The 17,516-nt window shown below is 45.0% G+C and overlaps 1 protein-coding gene across 9 annotated transcripts in view; it reads right to left on the bottom strand.

The window, feature by feature from the left end:
- Nucleotides 1-17,516, bottom strand: part of stxbp5l (syntaxin binding protein 5L) — a 136,748-nt gene that overhangs the window by 17,811 nt on the left and 101,421 nt on the right. For 4 of the 9 annotated variants that reach the window (XM_063499726.1, XM_063499729.1, XM_063499731.1 and 1 more), the window contains exons 18-20: nt 14,658-14,809; nt 12,342-12,410; nt 11,223-11,288 (exon numbers count right to left, since the gene is read on the bottom strand). In XM_063499726.1, the coding sequence (XP_063355796.1) occupies nt 11,223-11,288; nt 12,342-12,410; nt 14,658-14,809 (287 nt within the window). Of the gene's footprint in view, nt 1-3,430; nt 3,536-11,222; nt 11,289-12,341; nt 12,411-14,657; nt 14,810-17,516 lie in introns of all 9 variants that reach the window. The other 5 variants (XM_063499727.1, XM_063499730.1, XM_063499732.1 and 2 more) reach the window with 2 other exon arrangements.

Raw genomic sequence — 17,516 nt, 5'->3', positions numbered from 1 at the left:
CAAAACTAAATGTGCTGCATTCAAAGTTTGGGTTTCTGTCCTCACCCTTCCTACTGATGGAGCATTTACCAAACAACACAAGTCAAAAATCAGGAGGCACGTTTGGGGTTAGAGAAGCAGAAGTTCTGGGAGGCGACAGCATGCGTGGCGCTGCAGAGGGAAACCTGAGATCTGCATGTGTGTGCAGCAGTTACAGATGTATGCGGGGGTGGGGGGGTCCAGTCAAAATGGAAGGAAGGCTGTTTAAGAGAGAAATGGGCCAGTTACAATGAGCGAGGTAGCAAGTGATCCAGCACTGCAGAGCAAAGCCTGTCAATGGAGGAAAGGTTGCATAAATCAGAGGATGGTCCAATCATGATAAAGCGATAGAATGCCTCAAGTTCAAATATGGGCATGAGCTACAAATCACCTTTGTAAACACTTGCAAAATGTAGAAGGAACAAACACAGACGCTTTAAATCAAAACACACTGACGGGCAAAATGGACGAACACGTTAGGCCGACAGTCTCATGGGCTGGTTGAACAGGACAGAGCAACAAGGAAACTGAAAGAGGAAAGTTTGAGTGAAATCCAAAAGTACTAATGCAACACAAAAGCCTAGAAACCATGAGAAAAGCAGAAACTCAAAGGAAATCAAGTAAAACTGCTGGCTTTCGCCTACCGTACCAAGATCAGTCTTAAGATCTGTTGGCAGACTTAACTTTCTGCCGGGTCCCTTTACTGAAACAAAAGAATAGGAAACAAAGCACCAGTTAATCCCTTCAAAATAAAATAGAACAAAAAAGAAATCATGGAAGAAGAAAAAAAAGGAGGTGTAGTCTGCTTCAAACGATGACAAACCAAAGTGGGAAAAAACTGAAAAGAAACCAAATGGAACCGAGTCAAATGAACAAAGAACATGCAAACTGGTGCACTTGCATGTTTGCAGGCATATTTTCAAAAAGCATGCTCCACTGTCATCCCAGGCCGCCACGATTAGTGATACTGAGTCAGCGCAACGGCAGAAAGTCTCGAGTGGACAGAGCGATTACTCAGTGATTAGTCATTTGAAGCAGGTGCTCTCTTTTGTCTCTCTTTGCATCTCTTAACGCTAACGCGTAAAGACTCATTTTGATGTTTTTAATCACTCCGAGTCCGAGAGCACACTCCTCAAGTCTACACCTGGAATAATGAAGTCCGCTCTGTGGGCCTGGGATTTGACGTGGAAGCAACAAATGAACAGGGTGACACCACAAAGTGTCATAAAAAAACAAAGTCAGACACTGAAGGCAACCAAAATAACCACATACACATTTTGCAAGCATTTTGCAGTAAGGAGAGAACTGCAAAGGTCGAACTCGAGGCGTCACGTGTCAGTTTCCCCTCAGGAAGAAGGCGGGATTTAGAAGACACGATCCAGCTGATGACCACGAGGAAAAAAAGCATGAAACACCTGTTTGATGTCATTCAGCATGTTTGCTGCACGGTGATGGGAAACACTGGTCTCAACGAATCTCCAGTCATTAATTTGTTTGCATTTCTTCCGTGAACCTCGACGGACTTTTGAATAAGTGCTGCTAATGAGATAACAGATGAGGGCCGTGTGCTTGTGCGCTCTTCATAATAAACCAGAGTCACCAGATGCTGCTGCGACCGTATGAAAGGTGCAGTGTTGGAGATGCAACGACAGGAATTATGTTCTCATAATGAACCTGTAGCTCACAGATGCTTCCTCTGTTTAATGGCTCAGCGGCTGCATTAACACATCATAAAATGTATTTTAATCAAAATAAACCGGTGGGACTGATCTGAGGAGCCAAAGCGTCTCTCACTGTGAAATGAATATTAACCAGCATGCACTGCACCCACTGGAATTCAGCACCTTTGGTTTTTAACCACAGAGACACTTTCCAGCCAGAGGAGCAGGAAAGTGGCGATGTCACTACATCGTGCTTACGCGTTCACGTGTGTGGTTGTTCTGCATTGTTCTTGTGCACACAGTGTATTAAAACACACGTGTGACAGTAACTGATGTCAGACCAGCCTCAGCACTCTGTTCATTACTCCAGGATTCATTCACAGCAGAATGGAGACAACGTTTCCTTCTTGTTATCCAGCAGCAGGTGGGATCTTTAGAGTTGTTGTTGTGACCCTGCAGGTCGCTGCATTTGCAACATTTACATATTTATCAGCCTGTTTTTCTCGCCTGCACCGGCTCTCAGCAGGTAACGTCTTATCTGTCCACACAGACGGCAAGCACAGAGACATAACACAGATACCTCTGAGAGACATAACTGCAGCGTCCATCTTACTTCCTGTTGCTCGTCAGGCCCGTGTACATCTGTCCTCTCTAAGTGTCCTGCTGCTCTTGTCACCGATGAAGGTGACATGTCTTGTGTCCAGGTTACAGTAATGTACAGAGTGCTGACATCCCAAACGAGGCTAACACAGGACTAAACCTCTGATTAACTAACTTCTGAACATCCAAAGCAAGCTGAGGGCTTATTCATCAGAGAGGGCTCCATGCAGTTAGTCAGAGACAGCACAGTGATGAATGTTAGCCAAGAGCACAGCAAGATAAGACAGCAGCTTTACTGACACGCAGACAGACAGAGACCCCGAGCGCCATCGCCAGGTACGGGAGCATGTTTGTGTTTAGATGTGCGCTTCCGGCGAAGGCGCGATGATTGATGTCAGACAGACTGAAGCGCCGGTGCTGCCGATGAGTGAGGAGAAGTGCCCAGCTGCAGCCCATCTGCTTCAGCAGCATTGCAGGATGATGAAGAACCCAAGGTCTGGACCCGCCCTCCACACACACACAGATACACACACACACAATGCACCAGCTGCAGTTTTCTGCACAAAGCATGGAGCACACTGAAGAGCAGCCACGGCCTAGAGTCCTGTAAGCCTGTTTGCACTGCAAGCTTCACACGTGCTGCGAGAGGCTTCCACCGTACTTTTCACATAGTGATGCTGCTGCTTGGTTTTATTAGTTCTCGACTGCAGATATGCTTCATGCTGAACCGACCCATGACCCACAGGTGACGGAGGAGCCTCCTCCACCTGTGCACCTGCTGCTGTTTAATTACCGTCTACAGCTTCTATTATATATACAACATTTGTGCTAGCCAAAGAAATATGATTTACTGTTATGAATGTACTGTGTCCCCATTGGTCAGTGAGCATGAGGTTTTATTTAAAGGCTGAATATGTTATATTTGATACCTGTGCTTCAACATTAGTCAGTAAAAGTCTGGCGCCCTGCTGATAGTGTTGCTCACAGTGTGGAAGCAGCGTTAGCATGCAGGTGCAACATCAAACAGCAGCCTGTCCAAAGCCTAATTATCCCCTCTCCCAAAACAACGACACAAACAAAGAAAGAAAGACAAAAATTCCAAGCAGGTGTCCACGAAGAGGCTGAGATCCATGAAACACCCCTCCTCTTACCATTATCCAGTAAGTAAAAGACTGGACTGCAGTGGCTGGCTCTCAGACTGGCCACAGGCTCTGGCAGGACGCGGGGGTCATTGTGAAGGGAGGTTGGGTAATGAACTGGAACAGGAGATCCAACAGAACAGACACACACTTTTCAGGGCAACAGGGGAGAGACAAACACAGTGGGTGAACTGGGGAGAAGAGAAACTTGCAGGTAATAGGAAGGAAACAGTCGTGAGGTTATGAAAACAGAAGGTGTCATAAGAACAGCTCCATCCCACCAGCAGATACTGGGAAGGTCACATACTCACAGCCATCACTGCAACAAACCACAGCAGCACTACTACTACTACGACTACTACTACTACGACTACTACTACGACTACTACGACTACTACTACAGCTACTTCTACCACACCACAGGCTCATCCTACAGAGCAGCATTTTCCAGGTTATTCCAGGTAACTTAATCCTGGAGGCGGTTTACTTCCAACCATGACCCGTTGCCATAGCAACTCATATTACAGCCCTAACCTGTGCTGCAGCAGGTTACGTTCAACAGCTATGACATCACCACCTGCTAACCAATCAGTTCCTCTGAGGATTACCCACAGTCCCTGGAGGATGGCTCCAACCTCTCTGTGAGCAGAAGTCTTTCCATAATGAGCCTCAGTATTAAATATGGATAATATTCCCTCAGTATTTCCTGTTCTACAGACTAACCTGCACCATCCTAACACAGCAGCACCTGTTTGTTTAAATTCTGTTCTCATGTCTCATCTTCAGCTGAAAGAATAAGAGTTCAAACGTTCTTACAGCCATTAAATATTCATTTAATAGAATAATGATTCTCCTGTGTCTGACTGATTGAGCTGTAATATTGATAAGTCTGTTAGCTGTCTGTACCCAGCTATGCCTTATTAATAACATGGCAGCAGTCTTTCTGAGTAAAGCTCACACACACACACACTCAGCACCTTTGATGCTAAGCTACTGCACACTCACAGGTCCCATCACTCACTTTAAGGAGGTGATTTCTTACACCGGCTCATACAGCTGAGTATTGTGTACCTAACCACGTTTGACCCAACGCTCATGCTCTGAAGGACAGAAGGACCAGGAGAACTTCAACATGCCAGCTGGAGCAGCCAGGGATTGAACCACCAACCTCCTGATTAGTAGACGCTCCGCTCTGCTGCACTCACTGCGTGTCTGTTAGTCTAATACAGTTTTATCCTCCATTGTAGAACCTGCTGCTGTGCTCCCAGTAGATGTTTCCATGTCTGTGACTGGTCCAGTGCTGCCACCCTTTCATGTGAATGAGCTTCAAACTGGTTTAATAAACTCAGGGTTAGCTTATCGAACTGATGACCGCCTTCATCTGACTGCCACATATCCTGGGTATGCTGCACTAGAGTCATAGCACAGGGCCCACATCACCACTACTTTACCCCATTTCTACTGTCTATCACTGCATATAGTCATCAGTCAGCCAGCTTCAGCAGAGCACTGCTTATACATACACACAATAGTTTTAACCATCATTCATAAACTGACCTGATCTGATCCTTCGTTCGGTGAAACTATTGTCACTCGTGAGCAGTGTTGGTCAAGTTACTTGAAAAAAGTAATCAGTAACTAATTACTGATTACTTCCCCAAAAAGTAATCCCGTTACTTTACTGATTACTTATTTTCAAAAGTAATTAATTACTTAGTTACTTTTTAAAAACACGATTTACAACCTGAACAGGTGATAAAGTGATAGATCTTTCAGTCCAATTCTACTTTTTCTGCATAATCCATCATATAAAATGTAATCAAATGAAAAAGTCTCTTTTTAAAACTTGTTTTATTAGTTTTAATCTTTTAACTTTATGCATCAAGCAAACATTAAATTATATGCAACATTCTCTGACTGGAAGAAATTTGTTTAACATTTAAACCTATTTTCTGCACATTCCAGCACATAAAATAAAATATTTTTTTTGTGTTTACACTCACTCTTTCAAATAAATGCAAGTGAAACACAGCAGAAAATAAATAAAATCAAAGACTCAGCGGTCCTGTTGCTCTATTTTCACCTATAAAGCAGGAGTGGGGTAGGCGGAGGTTTACCCTGGTGCAGGTGTGCCGCGGCGGTCAGTGGAAGAATCTGTGAGTTTCTCTGTGAGTTTCCCATTACGTCGTAGCGCACTCGCTGCTTGCTCGGAAGTTTAGAGGTTTTTTTCGCTGTAAAAAGAAGTTTTCTTCCCACGCACAACGGACACTAATGTTTTTGTCACTTTTTATGGAATCAAACTCAAAGTAAGGTCAGTACTTCCACGCTTTAAACGCTGCACGCTCATACTCTCTCCTGCACTCGATATATTATCCATTGTTGATCTGCACACAGCTGTTGTCACGAACGTCGCACTCGCTTACGTCACTATCATGAGACATTCTCGCAAAAAAAAAAAAATCACGGTTTTAGTAACGCAGTAACGCAGCGTGCTTACGGGAAAGTAACGGTATTCTAATTACCGTTTTTGCAATGGTAATCCCTTACTTTACTCATTACTTGAAAAAAGTAATCGGATTACGCGTTACTGTCCATCTCTGCTTGTGAGTAACTTTACTGTTTTGTTACCCTGATGCTGACACTGTGGCTAAAGAAGCCTTTGACTGCAGAGACATGACTGACTGGTACCAGTGGGAACAGTGGACCTGTACAGCTGACAGAACTGCATCAGGGGAAGAAAGCTGATTTAAGTGACTTCAAACGTGGCAGCTTTTCACTGCACAACCATGTCATAGTCATATGTCATTCACTTACAGAGGTCGGCCCCTCGGTGAGGTCAAAGGTCAGAGGTGAATGGCCAGACAGCTCTGAGCATGGTTTAAGCTCGAAGAAGACAAGCTGGGTCAGCAGGAGACCAGACTGGGTGCTAAGAACAGGAAACTGAGGCTACAACTCAGAGAGACCCACGGAAACTGGGCAACAGAAGATGGAAAATATTACCTGCTCAGAAACATTCAGAGGGTGGAGTTTATTATGACCACAGTGTACCATCCTGTGATGGATGCTTCCAGCAGGATAACACACCACCTCACAGATCTCAGTCCAACTGAGCATCTTTGGCATGTTCACATCACGGACGTGCAGCAGCCGTCTGAAGGCTTCCAGCACTTTGTCCAGTCTGAGCCAACCTGGTACCGCAAGGTGTACCTAATGAAGTGGCCATAGGTCCTGTGTTTGTATTAGTGTGCAGAGCAAAGCTGTTGGTTACCACGGCGCTGGAGGTGATGACATCATCATCTGCTCGCCTTCACGTTAACCATCGACTGCTACAGCAGGCTCTGCTGCTGCTTTGTTATTTTTACTGCTGGTACATGTGTATTATTAAACACCATGGTTAGGATTTATATTATGAAACTTCCTGGTTTAATGATAGGGTTTTTAACACTGCTGAATCTTTAATTTTACTTTTAATTTATTTTCTGATTTTAAAATAAAAACCACAAAACAAATAAAAACCTCCCGAGTGACCATGCAGGCTGGAGGAGTATTTAAAGGAAAGCATCAGTGATTTAAGCATGTGATGAACTTTATAATGAATTTAACTGTTTCTCTGCAGGTTAATTAGTGCTTACATGGGTTTGTTCATTACACAGACATGGCTGTAGAAAACCCTCCAGCAGGGTTTAGCTGACAAATGTGTATTTAAGCTTCTTTTAAATGTGATCAAACCTCACCTTTCCCCTCAGGTGCTAAATATACCCCGTGGGGTCACGCAGCGGGGGGGTCAGTGTGGGGGTCGCGTGGGGGGGGTCACGTAGCGTGGGGTCACGCAGCGTGGGGTCAGGCGCCGAGCACTCGCGTCTCGTCTTGTTAGTCCCCTTTTTGAGGTCAAGCCACGCTACAGCGACATGTCGCGTACTGCTCCCAGAAGAAATCTAACACATGACCTCGACCCAAACAACACACCTCAGGACATTAAAGAGAAGACAACGGGAAGGATGTGAAGGGAGACAGCTTTGAGGCCGGAGAGGGGGCCAATTACTGGGCCTAATGACAAAAGAGAGAGACGGGAGAAAGGTCAGGAACAAGAGCTGTGCTGAGAAGTGAGAGAGAAGCTCCCTGTTATTGACACGTGGGGTGAATCAGGACGATGGCTGGCTGCCTTAATAAGCTGTCCACAGTCTGTTTATGGCATTGAACAGATACAGCACAACAGGTGTGCCGGGGACAAGCGGACAGCCTCTAATGGCCACAGAGCAGAGCTGAAGATGATATTCAGCAGGAGAAAACAAAGCGTGAACAGCGCGGTGAGCTTGGTCTGCGGGCGCAACTTTTAATACATTTCACATCCGCGCTGCATTAATATGAATGAGTCCAAACCTGATTTAACTGACATTTAAAGCCCGGCTGTCCTGCTCTCAGCTATTGCTAACATTTCTTATAATTATGAACCTCCCCCCCCCCCTCCCCCCAGCGTTTAACCGTTAAAGCGAATCAGACACAATCATGCAGCGTCATGCCGCATCTGTCGACGTGCTTTTCATCCACCGCGCCATAATTCTTCTCCTTTTCCATCTCTTTAATTAACAAGCGACAGGCCTGTAATAGGACAGAATGACCATGACCTCGTCCACATCACAATGCTGAGAGACTCCCCGCCACAGCGGCAAAGAACAGCTCGTCCTGGATCTGTCATGCTGTTGTTATCCTCTCCTTAGGAGGCTCAAAGGCAAGGCTGCAGAGTCCACGTGAGAACAAACCCAAAGTGTGTATCCTGTGTGTGTTTACACAACAATCACAGGAAAACCATCGACGAGCAGCAGATTGTGGACAGCTGAGGTAAATTAATGATGCATCCACAAAATGCATTTGGTGGGATTTTATGTTAGTGTTCGGTCTCCTGTGGACACAGATCTGTGCTTTAGGTTACACAAGCAGATTTTTAATAAAGCTGTCACTAAACAACGGCTGGCTTATCGCTTTTAGCATTTGGCTCCATCTACCTGTTTATGTTTCCCTGTAGCACAGGCCTGGACCCATCAGCCCACGTGGATCCGGTCTGACACCAGACTACATACATATACTGAAGGATCAACGACAGGACAAGAGGAACGTCTGTGCATTGCTGGTTGGAAGGCAGGGATCAGTTTTAGGATCCTGTGAATGACTTTGGTGAAAAATCAGAAAGCTTTGAGCTCCGAGGAAAAGACAAAAACATCAAACTGAGTATTTGCATGAAACGGCATCCTTCGTGTGCATAATCAATGAAAAATGAACCCAGCAATGATATCTCATACAAAGATCAACTGTGGCTGCAGTTTTTCTGTCACACAGAGAAACAAAAATGAATTAAACAACTATTGAATTGTTGTTTTGCAGGTTTAATCGAGTCATTGCTGCTTCTGAAGATTAAAAACACAGTTCAATTATCCTCCTTTCTTTAAAAGCCACCAAAGCACAATCAGCAGTCGAGGCAAACTGAGGGATGATACGATGACACAAAGTGCTGTGACGTCTGTACTCGTCTGTTTCCTCTGGAACGCTCCAGGTTTTATACAGTAAGATTACCTGATGTGGCTCCTATAGTTCTCTGTTTCCTATCATCTATTTTTATTTTCCTGTCTGTTACATGAGCGTAGGATTCAGAAACACTGAATATGATTTGGTTGATTTTTTTTTACCTGAGGCCTTACAAACCCGACAGAGCCCCGAGGACACGGCGTGCCAGCCTGGCAGGGACTTAAGCACAGATCTACACACTCGTTTGCTCAGGTGGCGTTTCCTCTGAGAGACACAAAAACACCTGCTGGGAAATGTTCTCATCTCTTCTTCATCCATTACACATTTCTGCCTCGTTGTCTTCAGCTGCACTGATCTCATCCAGAGACCAGCTTTCAGATGTGCTTCTATTCCAAAGTGTGATGCTGAAACTCGATGCCAGCGACATCACGATGAGTATGAATACAAACATCGGATCCGTTTAGGTTTTATCACACAATCATCTTGTAGGAAGCATTTTACATTTTACTACCTGCTCGGATCGCTTGAAACCCCGGCCTGTCACGGACCGTGGGAGCAGCTGTGGGGATTGTGTTTTGGATGGTTCACCGGCTCTCTCTTGGGCGGAGCCGCCTGCCTCGCACCTGAGCCTCGTTCGCTCTCGATCACAATGAACTATAGAAGCCAGCGCGACCTGCTACTCATCGCCAGTTGGTTCAGTCACCTACTGTGGTACCTACGCCCCATCTGTGCTCCACTCTTCCTTCCTTCAAGCCTTGTGACTGACTCTGTTTCTTTGGGCTCAGGTCCCCGAGCCATCCTGCTCTGGATTCATTGCTCACCTCCTCCAGCGCTGGCTTTTCCATTTTTCCTCTGCTGCCATTTCCCATTAAGGAATCATCAACCAGTCACTTTGCCTGCCTGTCCTCCTGCCATCCCCGACGTTCGTGAGTACTCAAGGAACCATTCCTCCCCTCGCACTCACTCTCTCTGGCTTCTCCCACAGAGACACCCCCACCCCCCAAAACTCTTCAACCTGGCCCTGCATGTAAGCCGACTGCACCCCTGTCCTGATTCACCTGCTCCCTTACCTGTTCCTCCCTCTGTTACAGACTCCCACGGCTTCGATCGCAGCTTCTCAGAACAGCCTCCCTCATAAGCTTCTGTTTTTGACCGACCCCTCTGTAAATAAAGTCTTGTCTATAGTTCTCAGTGAGTGCACTGAGTCTGCTTTTCGGTCCTGCCTTCGTGCGAATCCCAGTTCATGACAGCTGAGCAGGTACTGTTTTAGTACCTGGTACCAGGTACTATGACCAAGTGAAAAAACCTTAAACACCGTGGTGGGTCGATCCGAGTAGGTACTAATGGTGTTGACGACCCAGTTTCAGTCAAGCTTTAGTGGTTGGACGGGCAGTTCATAATCCACTCAGTGACTGCAGGTGCCCTCACCCCTCCACCACGGGGCTGACAGTTGGTTTGATGCTTGGTTTTCTCCAAATGTGTTGTTCACATGCAGCTTTGCAAACTTAAGTTGTGCTGCCACGTTCTTTCTCCTGCAGCCTTTCCATCATTTACCCTGCTGACCGAGGCCTGTAGAGTCTGACATGTTGTGCTAAAACCTCGGCTTCTACAGAGGTGCTGACGATCAGCTAACCAGGTGCAGTGATTAGCTGACCTGGCTGCTACTTCTCTTAAATCTTGTGGTTAACTTTATCACAGGAGTCCAGGTGAAAACTTTCTTCTTCACGTGACGATACATCCTCGAGTATTTGCTACAAGTAATGATAACATGCCAGCCAATTTACAACTCAAAGAAAAACTTAAAATAAAAATAATGCAGTGTCAATGATACAAAATAAGAATCTAAACCACTCTGATGATGTTACTGCTGCTCATTAACATGCATGCTCTATCTCCACTGCAGTCTGCCGTATCAGTGTTAGTGAAAGACAAACATGTCAAAGGAAACGACCGAGCTGATGGAGCGTGGAGCGTTCCTTCTTCTTCACCTTTGGGAAACACGGTCACCACACGACTTCAGACTAAAGGACCAACCAGCTGAGACAAACCCAGTATACTCCACTGAAGGAGTGCTAGCACTTCTCTGAAACAACAGTGAACAGAGTGCCGCTCTCACCACGTGACGACGCTCTGGTGACGAGGTGACCGCAGGCTGTAACTCAAGTTTAAAGACAAAGCATCCCACCCACAAGGACTCAGTGCCAATCAAAGACATTTGCATTCAGGGAATGAAGGATTGGTGGCTGCTGGTGCGTGTCTGTGTGTGAGTGTGTAAGCAGGTTACCTGAAGTGGGCGACTTGCTCCTCTCCATGTCAATCGACTGCTGGTTGTCAGTGAGTTCAGTAAGGCCTGCAGCAGCCGACAGGAAGAAGAAGCAGCACACGCAGTGTGTCAGATTATTTGAAGCACGCCGGTCATGCAGATTAAGCAGACGTCTGATTGGTAGAAGTCAGCCACGCTAAGCCCAAAGAAAGAGTGCAGCTAGCAACAATGCTTCATCATTACATCATTCCTCACGAGGTGAGCCTCGAATATTTGCTCTTTGCTTTTTTATCAGGATTCAAAGTGCCTTCAATGGGCAGAGTGGCTGATTACTGATGCGACCTGCACTACAATCAGATTTAACATTTTTTACCAGCTTGCATTAAAATTCAAAAAGCATGTAGTGCAAATCTCATGATAAAGTGGAATAAATATCGAACATACGAAACAGCACACACACAAATTCAAACAGGATCATATTCAGTCACATGCAGCAAGCACGAGCCAACATGGAGTCGAACCGTTTGTAAAAACTGCCACAAACACTGAGATTTCTAACTCAGCCCTCAAAGCCCGACTGCAGATGTGGGCTGTTTGAAGCAGCGTTCATTAAGGACTCATTAACAGCCTCGCAGAGTCGTCACAGTTCAAAACATTTGGACTTTTTTAATTATTTGTCTTCAGTCAAAGGTTCTGCCAAACATTGGTAATGCCAATAGTTTATGCTGACGTTGCAAATGACTGAAGACACTGAGAGGTGCCCTCGTTAAACTTTCCTCTGTAACTGTCAACAAAAAGCACACAGTTAGCTTCAATAACCCCACTGGCTTTAGTTAAAATATACATCGCATGGATAATGCATTATTTATAACTGTGCTTGCTCAGCTGTCTCAAAGAAGTGTCTCTTCTTCTGCAAAGGACAGACTGCTGGACATGACTGGAATAGACAAAGCTCTGCAGGTGACGTCTCGCTTTATCCCAGTCATGTCTTTGGTTTGTCCCTGGGCTTCGAGTCTGTGTCAGTTCTTGTGGCAATCATCTGTACCAAACATCATGTCCTACTATGTCCATCAAAACACCAACCCACACCCCCCACACACATACACCGACTCCCCCGGCCTTTGGGAAGGCCCGACTTACTCTGATAGGATGTACGGATCCTTTTCTTTGAATCTGAATAAAAGTTAGACAGGCCGCGCATGCAAAACTCTGTCAGGCAGGCCCGCATGCCCACACCAGCAGCCACAGAGTCACCAAAGTAGAAGGAGGAGGAGGAGGAGGAAGGAGTGGTGGAAATAAGGAGTGGGGTTTAAAGCGAGGAGAGGTTAAAGAGGACAAGAGGGTGGAAATGGAAGAGCGTAAGTGGGGTGGAGGCAAAGGAAGAATGGCAGTAATGAGAAAAGAGGGGATGTTAGTGAGAGGAATGCATGAGGATAGAGGGGTGGGGGGGTGGGGAGAGAGAGGAGGCAGGGGGGGAGAGAAGAACACACAGGCTTAGAGAGGAAAAGAAAGTGAGAGCAAGCAGCAAGTGAGATCGTGTCAGGGAAGGGCACAAGAAATACCCGCTACTCCAGCAAACCCAGAACTGCTGGTGTCACTGGTGTTAGCAGGGAACATGTCATTACCAACAGCGCAGCATGGAAACCGAGCTCGACAGGTTGTCATTTAATCATCTGCATTGTGACATCATTCTGAGAAGTAAATGCCCACATTTGATCGCTGAAAGCTTTCACACTCATGCACATGTGTGTGTGATGACAACAGCTAAAGATGTGGTGGGAGGCACAGGAAGTGTTCAGACTGCTCAAAGACACATGGAGTGGGGACCCGGCACTGGCCTTTTGGCTGTGCTCTCAGAGTCTGGTCTTGAGCCTTGTGTGAACCGGAGCACAGTAAGTGCCTCAGATCAGCACAGCACCACCCGCGGCACAGAAAAGGGCATGTTTGCCCGCTTCTATTTTCCCTTCTGTCTCCACATTGATTTTAAAGAGCTCACACAGAAAGTGTAGGGTGCAACAGCATATGAAAAAATCACCAGAGTATTTTCAGCTCACCTGTGGGAATTACGCAATAAAACGAGCACTTGCTGCAAGTTCTTCTGAAATATTTACCACCAAGTTGGTGCCTGGTCCAAAAAAGAGTCGGCCTCTATTTTACACAGCGATTCCTAAACGGTGGGTCTGAATATGGCTCAAGCACGTTAAATATAATTAAGATGCTTCAGAGGCCGTCACCAGACGAGATCAGCGGCAGAGAAAAGGAGGAGGGATCAGAAACACCTGTGTGGCTCTTACAGGTCTGCGCTCGAGCACGGCTAAAAACAACAGACTGAGAAATCAAATGACAACATGCATATGATGCCCGTGTGGAATGACACGCAACCTGTTAACATGCACTTCATATCACAGTGCAGCTCTATGACAGGCAGAGATGAGCAGGTGTGTTTGTGTTTGTGTGTGACTGTGACAGACAAAGAGAAGGACAGAAGATCCAGGCCGTCGTGGTGTTACAGATAGTCTGATATTACTGTGTCAGTGTCATTAATGCCTGCTCTCCTTTGCTTTCCCCACTCTGAGGGTTTTGTCCGAACTTCATCTTCATCAACCATAAATGCTAACGATGTGCTAACTGCAAGGCTAATGTCACATTTTCTGTTTTCGGTCAGCTGAGAGGAGTTTAAACACCACCACTTATTCTCACTAGTTTTTAATGCTGTGCCTAAAACGTCAGTTTATTAAAGATGTTTTTATTTCAGTTGGTTTGTATTTTCTGTCTCTGCAGTCCATTAAGCTCTCGAGGCCACTGCAGAATCATCCCGTTCAAAGTGGGACATTATTACATTACACACTAAATACCTGCATTACTAACAAAGGCTTGATATGTCAAATCCCTGAAATCATTTCAGAAAATGCACTTTAATACATTTGCATTTTGTTTCCAAGAGTTTTCACATTAAAAGTTTTGGAAGTTAAATTTTGTTTCTAAAATAATAAGAATGCAGTTTGTAAAGTAACACATTAGAAAACAACTGCAGGCAGAGGCGTGTTTTTAAATTAAAATATATATTTATATATTCAATTAATATATTATTATATAATAATAAAAGTACTTTGTAATTATAATGTAACTGAATGTAAAATATTATGAAAACTAAGGGTCAGGGCTGAGTAGTGCATACTACCTTAAATATGCTCTACTTCCCATCACTGTTAACAGCACCTGAACAGTAATGATTGATTAACAGTAATGATTGATTAAATATTGAAGGAATATATTGAAACTGTCATATTTGTCACGCACTAGATCAGAAGAGACAGAAAGAGAAGAAGACAAAGGAGCAGAGAAATCAGATTCAGTGTCTGGATGTTGTGATTATGTTGCACACTGAGTATCAGGAGTGTGTGTGTGTGTGTGTGTGTGTGTGTGTGTGTGTGTGTGTGTGTGTGTGTGTGTTACCTGAGGTGGACTGCCTGTTCCTGCGGGGGGAACGGGTAAGGCGCTGGTAGGGGTCGGTGCTTCCGTACAGATCCAGTGTCGACATACATAATATGACAGTTTTTTGCAAGTAGTCCACCACCGCCAGGCCGTTACAATTCCCGAACGCCAGGCTGGACACGAACACAACGTCAGGAGGGAAGAAACAAGCACACACGCACGCGCGCACACACACACACACGCACGCACGCGCACACACACACACGCGCACACACACACACGCGCGCGCACACACGCACGCACGCACGCGCGCACACACACACACGCACGCACGCGCACACACACGCACGCACGCGCGCGCACACGCACGCACGCACGCACGCACACACACACACACACACACACACACACGCACGCACGCACACACACACACGCACGCACGCGCACACACACGCACGCACGCGCACACACACGCACGCACGCACGCACGCACACACACACACACACACACACACACACACACAGACATTAGAGTTGTGCCAACTAACATGAAAAACGCTGTCAAATTAAGCGTGAATTAAACAGTCTGCTTTTATTCCATGTTTCTAATACTGATCCCAGAATTCCCACATGACTGATCGTCACCTGCCTTGCATCGTATGGGCTCAAATTGTGGTCATAAATATTTTGTACTTGTAAATCAGTTTTGTATGTGTAAAAAGAATTTGTGTGTGTGTAAAAGCAGATTTGTGTGTGGACTTAGCCAAAAAATATTTGTGAAACTCTGCACTCAGGTTTCAAGTTACAAGTATGAATTTTGACCCTATTTTTCTTCCTTTTAGCTGATTGGTCAATGTCATGTCAATCACAAATTTAACTATCCAATCAGAGAACAGATGGGTTTGGCTATTGGAGGGGCGCTTTATGGAGCTTCAGGTCCTTGAAGGGAATAAATGCCCTTTTACATGCCAGCCCAGCGTTTTCCTTCATCACCACGAAGGAAAACAGTCTGTGGTGGTCCGAGTTTTGTGTCACAGGTTTAATACAGGGACCTCCAGAGCCTTTTCAACAGTGCTGCGGACCTGGGGAGGGGGGGAGGGGGGGGGGGGGGGGGGGGGCAGTGTTGTGGAAATGACACAGTCTTCACTAGTGGGGATAGTTACAAAGCTTTCTTCGTTATGAATTAGCGATTCATGTTTTTATTGAACATTTGAAGATAAAAAAACAGAAACTCTTGTAGAGGACATAAAGTCAGAGATAGAAACGACAAGGAGCAGGTGCATCTAGTGCAGGTAGAGCTGCTGCAAAACCCCACAGAGCCCAGCAGCCAGCGCAACAAATTCTGGATCCTTGGCTTTTAGTTAGCATTAGCAGCACATGCTGTGTCCGATGTGAAAGGACCTTTATGCTGCGCACTGTGACTCACAGCCATGGTCCCAGGTCAGCCCTGACTTTGTGTTAAACTAATCCTAAAGTAATAATGGTATTTCTAACCACTGATATACCACAACTTTATCCTTTCAACAGCTACTGAAAGTTAGCGGACCTAGCTGCTATCGGATATTTATATAGAGATCCTCCAGCTTCAAACTGTATTACCCTTCAAGGACCTGCAGTTCAAAAAAGCGCCCTCCAGCCAAACCCATCTGTTCTCTGATTGGAGAGTTAAATTTGTGATTGACATGACATTGACCAATCAGCTAAAAGGAAGAAAATTCATACTTGTAACTTGAAACCTGAGTGCAGAGTTTCACACGTATTTTTTGGCTAAGTCCACACACAAATCTTTTTTACACACACACAAATTCTTTTTACTATACAAATCCTGATTTACAAGTACAAAATATTTATGACCACAATTTGAGCCCATATGCATCGCTGCTGTCGAGCCTCAGGATAAAGGAATCAACAGAGATTAGATGGCACAAGTTTGTCTTTGAATATTTACATCAGTCGCTGATTCTTCAGCTGAGAATCATCCACACTGTCGTCTCTACTCTGTAAATCTCAGTGAGTCAGTAATGAAAAGTTTGTTCATCAAAATATGGATTAAAGTGCTTTCTTAGATAACACAATTACAACACAATTATAAAAGATATTTACATATCAATCATGAAACCATTCAGGACTGAAGTGAATAAGATACAATGTGACTCCACAGTAAAGATAACATAAAGAATAAAGTCAAAGGATAAAAATGTCAGAGATATAAAATCTGTAATTAAATGTCCAAGAAAGTCCTAAAATTCATCTTTAGCAGTGACAGAGCGAATCGACGAGTCCTCACAGCAAACCCTCGATCGGCTGCTGTCCTCAAGTGTGAGGAAGATACACTCATTACTATTATTATTATTATTATTATCATTATTATTATTATTATTATTATTATTACTAGTAAGTAACAAGTAAAAGATGTGATGAGCAGCCAGTGTAAAGTCACTGAAACATTAATGAGTTCAGTTTTCTTGGTTCTTGGAACAAATCTGCTGCTTTCCAATAATATGAAGCAGATTTATTGATTTCTGTCTGGTAAATGAAAATGACAATAATGTAAAAAAGCACTGATGATGATCTGAGTGTCACTACAAACTCAGAGTTGACTGAGTCCTCACAGTATTCCTCAGGTACCCGCAGCAGCACCAATGACCTTCTTTATATGTTTTATGTATATTTAAGATTTCTGACCTTTCACCTGGACTGATGAAGGACAGGGGGAGGACTCGGTGCTGGGATGCAGCTTGTCTGAACCAACGATCGGTATCTGAGCTTTTCTTTCTTCCTTTAAAAGTAGCACCTATGCTAGGTAGTAGAGCTAGCTCCTAGCTGCTGGGTGGTAGAGCAGCAGTGGGACGAAAGTAGAAAATTATGTCCTGTACTCTA

Source organism: Pelmatolapia mariae, linkage group LG16_19 (assembly GCF_036321145.2).
Source record: "Pelmatolapia mariae isolate MD_Pm_ZW linkage group LG16_19, Pm_UMD_F_2, whole genome shotgun sequence".
Taxonomy (NCBI): Eukaryota; Metazoa; Chordata; class Actinopteri; order Cichliformes; family Cichlidae; genus Pelmatolapia; species Pelmatolapia mariae.
Note: the sequence above shows the minus strand (reverse complement) of the source record. Positions and strands in the feature narration are given on the sequence as shown.